Consider the following 6,422-nt stretch of genomic DNA (forward strand, 5'->3'; position numbering starts at 1 on the left):
TGAGTAGAAATCTACTATGTGTTATGTATGCTCTGGTTTAACACTGTTATGATCGCAACATATGAGGGTCGTTGGCTATGTAAGGAAACCATGAAAGATTTCTATGAAATGTAAAGAACATTCATTCATCCAAATAAGTTCACTTTCACAAGCTTTCTTCCTTCCTGTGTCAACATAGTGGGGATGAAACGTGGCAAGGAAGTCAATGAAGTTGGAATTAAAAGTAGGCTTCAGTCATGTTTGTTGGGAGTTCCCTTGTGCATATGAATGCTAAAGGTGGGATAATTGAGCATGCGCTCAAAGTACTTGACAAAACGCCTGAATGAAATGTTGTCTCTTGGAATGCCATGATGATTGGGAATGTGCAGGAAGGGCTTGTTGATAAGGCATTTGCGATCTTTCAAAAGATGCTCAAGAGGAGTGTTGTGTCATTGACTATGATGGTGGCTGGATACATTCATGATGGTTCCATTGACGATGCGATGAAATTTTTTGAGGAAATGTTGTGATGTAATGTTGTGCCACGGACATCAACGATTATAGGATATATGTAGGGTACCTTAATGAAGCCTTCTAATTGTTTTGAGAAAATACCGCAACGAGATGATTTTTCAAGGATTGCAATGATTGATAGGTTTGCACAAATTGGGTATGTTGATGAGGCCTTCAAGCTCTTTAAGAAAATGCCTCAAAAGGATATGTTCCCATGTAATGCAGTGATTGCAAAGTTTGTGAAGAATGGTTTCTTCGAAGAGTCCCTGAAGCTATTTCAAGATATGCATAGGATAGGCGTCAAGAAGACCCTGACATATTCACAAGTGTTCTCTCATCCTTTGCAAGCTTGGGATCCTTGGGTTATGGGAAACATATCCATGGTGACAAAATTAAAAGTGGATTTGAGCATAATATATTTTTGGCAAGTGCACTTATAGACATTTGTGCCAAATGTGGGGTTATAGATAATGCATGTGAAGTATTTTATGAAATGCTTGGCCATGATGTGGTCTCATTGAATGAAATGATTGTGGGATATGCCATTTAGGGGTGTAGGAAGGAGGCTATGTGTCTTTTTCGACAAATGAAGCACTATGACTTGAAGCCAGACCATGTGTCCCTTGTTGGTGTTTTGCCTGCATGCTCCCATGCAAGGCTTGTTGACAATGTATGCCAATACTTTCATACCATGAACATGAAAACTAAAAAGGTTAAGGTAGAGTTCTATAATTACAAATAGTTTAAAGACTATTTCCATATGCATTGGCGGATAGTGAGGTCAGTAAGTGGGAAAAATGTGTCATGGTGATTATTGAGTCTATCAAATGGAAATATTTATTGGAACAATGAACAATGAGATTGCTAAATTAAGTGGAATATTTGGTGTGGACAGTGATTAATGAATGAGAAAAAAATGTATCAAACAAGAAAACATATGTTGAACAATGAAATGTCAAAGTGTTTATGAAACCTCGAATCCTTTAAAAAAAAACCTTATTAGATGATTAAAAACATATTGAAAGGTAATTGTCAAATCCCTAAATAAAATAAACAAAATATTAAATTATGAGTATATGATTTGTGAATTTTAATATATTTTTTAATTAGATTATGTGTTTTTGTTTTTCAAAAATTATTTTTAAATACATAAATATATCCAACACCATTAAAATATTTGAGACGCTCTAATAATATAGAGCTCCTCTCAAACAAAAACTCCAATTTTAAATAAATTTAACCAAAAAAATATATCAAAACACACCTTGAAAATGTAAAACAATTCTATAGCACATAAAAAAGCTTTCAAAAGGTAAAACAATGAAGCTAAAATTATAACTTGTGAAGAGATTGATTAACTTTACTAAAAATAAAAATTTATAAAATTTCACAATTAACTATTTTTTAATGGATTTAAATTAAAATTATACAAATTATTTTATATTTTCTAATAGAAATGGTTGCATATTCATATATCTTTTTATTTAAACTTATAATAATACGAAGACCTTTTTTCCATTTCAAAGTCATGGAAATGAAAAAGATAGTATACTGCATCAACTAAGGCAAAAAAAACAAAAAAAACCCAAACTTTTCATTTTAAAATTAAGCAAACGGGAAAGATATTTATATTAAATATTTTAAATTTTATTAATATTAATAGTAACAGTAACATTAGCTTCATCACATTAAATGTTGTTGGTCTAATTTTATGTACATCATCAAATTTTCCAAACATATACCAAAGTACCATATGACATACATGAAATGATCCATTTATAAATATTGGTTTAAAAACGTAACTTCCAGTCATCAAAATACGTATACTGAAATAAAATTATAAACCTAACGTCCACGAAAATTTTAGTTGGACTGATTCCAAAAAAGGTCTATCCGCCTAAATATATATATTAACTTATGGCTTGTGTGTATAAATAGGCTAAGGCTTATGAGATATATCAAAAGATACCGAAACTGATTTAAAAAAGGGTTTCCAGATAGGTTTAGCCGCCTAGATATATATATTAACTTATGGCTTCTGTGTATAAATAGGCTAAGGCTTATGAGATATACCAAAAGATACAGAACAAAATAGCTTAACATGTGTAAAGGAAAATATTGATATATGTTATATTTTTAATTTTTAGTTTATAAATTAATAAATTATAAATATGTGAGGGATATATCTATTTAAGTTAAATAACAATAAAATTATTTTTGGATTAATTATTTACATTAATGTATATTTAAAAAATATTTGATTCTATTTCAAATATAAAATGTATGATAATGTGAAATTTGTATGTTCTTGTAATATAGAATGGGTGTATGTTTCTATTGAATATCATATACAACTTGAGTGGGCCTAATAGTTAAGAGCATGTGTTTCCTTGTAAAAGGTCACAGGTTCAAAATCAGAGGGGGTAGAGTATGTATGCCTTCGTAGACTTAGCAGTCAAATCGCTGCGCGGAGGTGGGTCCCTTGTCCCACAAACAAGGAGGTCTCATACACCAATTTGGTGTCTGGCTTGGCTGTGACCTTAAAAATGGATATTATTATTATTATTATTATATAATCTATAACAATTTCAATGGTTAATTTAATTGGTTCTTTGGTTAAAGTACGTATTTAAATAGTTTTTTTTTTTAATTTTGGTAGGAACTAAATCTTTATCATGTCTAAATTCTAACTTCGATTGGAGATAGCAAAAATACAAAAATACAAAATTTAAACCCAAAACTTCTAAAAAATAATACAAGATTTGAACTCAAGATATTCCCCTTTAAGCTACCAAAAATTATTAATTATAATATATATATTTAAATTCAATAACTATAAAAAAAAAAAATGTGATAAGTATTCACATCAATTAATCAATAATTTACCATTATGTCTATGGAAAAACTTCTTGTTTCAAAGCTACTCTTAAAATCAATTAACCAATTTGAATTTGGTAACTATCGAAAAACGAGTGTTTCACGGTCACTCTTCAAATAAGTTAATCAATAATTTGCCATTTTATCTATGGAAAACTTCTGCTTTCAAAGCCAGTGTTAAAATCCATTAACCGATAATGTATAATTTGCTATTTCGCTCAGGCAACGCTTCATCAAAACATTCACCAACTTCGTATTTACTTATTAAAATAAATGTTTTTAAAATTAAAACATGAACTTGGAAAGACTGGAAGAAGATATTAGGGGTCGATTTTACTCTTGCTTTTTCCCTGACCCTAGGACTTGCTGGGAGGCATCTGGTTGTTCTGAGGCTGCTTAACACACGATAACTCATGCAATTTCACCCTGGATAAAAGCCCCGCTTTCAGGAATTCGAAAAAATCTGGAATTCGCAGTTCAGAAATATGTAATGAGCAAAGCACCTCCCGCTCGCAGCTTTAAAAGCATCAGAAAATTTCTAACCCTAATAACCAGATGGTGAGAGATTTTGTTCAATGCTAATAACCTACAAAGAAAACCTCAAAACCACCATTTACAATGTTCAAATCTTTACCAGATAAAATAAATAACTCTAAATTCAGGTCGTTCTTTTCTGTGTTCGCGTATCGTCCTCTCAAGCCCTATTTGTTTCGGGAGTTATTTTCCTTTTCTTAAACGCTGTCGCCATCTAGCTCTTCTCTCCTCTTCCTGCTCTGTGCGGCAAACAGCTCATGATATATATTTTATAAACAAAATGCTTTCTTGAGATGCCACTAAAATAAATGGTCCCTGATATTCCAGAGAGAATCAAAGTCCACTGGAGGAGCTACACCAGAATCCAGCTGATCAAGTGATGGATCCAATGGATTACAGCCAACAGAAGTCATTTCATCATTTATGTATGTACTCAAACACGTAGCACCATCGACCTCCTTAATAGGCTGAGCTAATAACTTTTGAGAGAGACCATCGTTAGCGCACAGAAAGCTGGTCGCACAGTTATTAGTTCCCTTAGTATTGTTATTGCTTGATGTCTTTTGATGTACAAAAGAGATAGAACATGGCTCCATTGGACTTCTTTCCGCCTGCCCTACCAGTTCCTTCGAAACAGAGTTTGAAGAGTGCAAATCAGAAAAATATGCATCTGTGGACGATTCCAGGTTTGAGCACTTAGATGGTAGAGGGAAATGTGGATTAGATGGCATAAGTGGCTGTACACCTGGCAACTGCTTGTCCAATATTGTACTGATCTGATCGCGTCTCATATTGTATACGGAGAAAAGTGAAGCTGAAGACTTCATTTTCATATGCATCATTGGATCCTCAAGCATGAGATTATGCATATATGAAGACTGCATTTCTGATAGTTGATCCGACCAGTCAGGGTAATTGGAGTTGCCGCCACATTGAGACTGGTGAGGATGATATCCCTCCACCGGTATTGAGAAGGAGGCCATATCCTGACCCTTTGCAGACGCTTCAGATTCACCTTCAGAGGATGCTGTTTCCTGATCATTCGCTGCAGTCGTGTTGCAAGGGCATTCCAAAAGCGACGGCACGGATGGAGAGCCCGGCAGATCCTGAAATGCTTTTCTGTTTAACAGCCCTGTGGAATTCTTCTTCCCCGCTGTACTCTTCTCAAAAATTCTGCACACAACCCATTCATCCTGCGCCAAGTCCAAGCATAGAGAGATTAGTTATTATAGTTTTTTTGTTTATCTCTCTTATATATCACCAACATAGGTATTTTACAACCCCGGTGGGAGAAGATCCCGTATTTCTGTAATGCCGATAAAATTAGAAAACGACTTAACCCTAAACCTAGTATTATTTATCTGTATGAAAACATTCATCCATGTTTGCACTTTCCGTTTTTTATATCTATCACTGTCTAATAAATCCAGAGTGGAATGGACGTATATATTGTTACTGGCCGCATACAATATACTAATGTATGCCATGAATTCGATTCACGCACCTTGTAGTTTTGGGTCATGGGATGATCGGAGAATTTTCCTTCGAGACGGTACTCGTGCATTACCCAGTTCGTTTTTTCTCCTTTCGGAGCTCTGCCCTTGTAGAAAACAAGCGTTTTCTTAATGCCAACCCGTCCAGATGATCGTGAACTGAAAACCACTTGATCTTTCCCAGTGGTTTTCCAGTATCCAGCCTCTGTTGCTCTGTTGGTCCGAAGGCCTCTCGGATACTTGCGGTCCCTATGGCCGAAGAAGTACCATTCCTTCTCTCCAATTTTAGCTTTTGCTGCACACATGTTATCATAAGTTCTGATGGCATCATACCTCCAATACAATTTCCCTAACAATAGAAAATTAAAGAAAACGCTATTAAAAATTATGTACCAACTCATGATAAAATGTTGTATAATGTTGATACATCATGGGTACGTACCTGGGAGATCCCAAGGTTCAGACCTGTTGAAGTCGGCCTCTGCAATTGCACAACAGGAGAAGTTGTCGTCCAAAATCTTTTTGGTGAGATAGTAAGTAACCAGTTCCTCATCAGTGGGATGAAACCGAAACCCCGGAGGAAGCTGGCTGGGTTTGTCTCGGTCATTCACATTAATCTTCGAATTCAAGGTCGACTCCATACCCACCTCAATATATGTTTCAAACCTTCCACAAGCGAAACTATTATATTCTCTCTGGTTCTATCCACTCATTCTGAAGCTTGTTTGTCATTAATGTCCTCTGTGACTCTGTCTTCCTAGCGTTTTGGTCTCTGCTTATTATATCTCTCTGTAATGTACTATTTTCCTGGGAAAGAAAGGAGCTTGGAGTGACACATTATAAAATATGTGCCAGCAAACCTCTCTGTCAGATAAAGTTATTGAGAATATGAAGGCAAACATGACACAGAAACACATCAAATAAAATCCTGACGCCTATATACATCTCTGTCTCTATGCGTGTTATCGCCCAAAAGCTGCGGCCATGAGGCTAACAGAAATAGGAATCACTATTGCTACCCCGAAA

General features: G+C 34.9%; 1 protein-coding gene across 1 annotated transcript; it reads right to left on the reverse strand.

Moving 5' to 3' along the window:
* Nucleotides 1-4,202: 4,202 nt before the first annotated feature.
* On the reverse strand, nt 4,203-6,043 carry LOC149178275 (uncharacterized). Its single transcript, XM_089423591.1, has 3 exons — nt 5,839-6,043; nt 5,408-5,691; nt 4,203-5,096 (listed from the first exon to the last, which is right to left on the reverse strand). Exons 1-3 carry the CDS (start codon nt 6,035-6,037, stop codon nt 4,203-4,205), a joined length of 1,377 nt encoding a protein of 458 aa, XP_089279717.1. The 5' UTR covers nt 6,038-6,043.
* Between the last annotated feature and the right edge of the window lie 379 nt (nt 6,044-6,422).

This window comes from Pinus tabuliformis, chromosome 4_1, assembly GCF_031772625.1.
Source record: "Pinus tabuliformis cultivar Carrire ecotype Pingquan chromosome 4_1, CPIR1, whole genome shotgun sequence".
NCBI classification, from domain to species: domain Eukaryota; kingdom Viridiplantae; phylum Streptophyta; class Pinopsida; order Pinales; family Pinaceae; genus Pinus; species Pinus tabuliformis.

What these genes read in the sequence shown, in the direction of transcription:
- LOC149178275 (XM_089423591.1), bottom strand. Translation starts at nt 6,037, where the DNA reads ATGGAGTCGACCTTGAATTCGAAGATTAATGTGAATGACCGAGACAAA. An exon ending in TGAACCTTGGGATCTCCCAG is followed by an intron (nt 5,692 to 5,838) that starts GTACGTACCCAT and finishes ACATGTGTGCAG; the next exon opens with CAAAAGCTAAAATTGGAGAG. An exon ending in CCATGACCCAAAACTACAAG is followed by an intron (nt 5,097 to 5,407) that starts GTGCGTGAATCG and finishes GACTTGGCGCAG; the next exon opens with GATGAATGGGTTGTGTGCAG.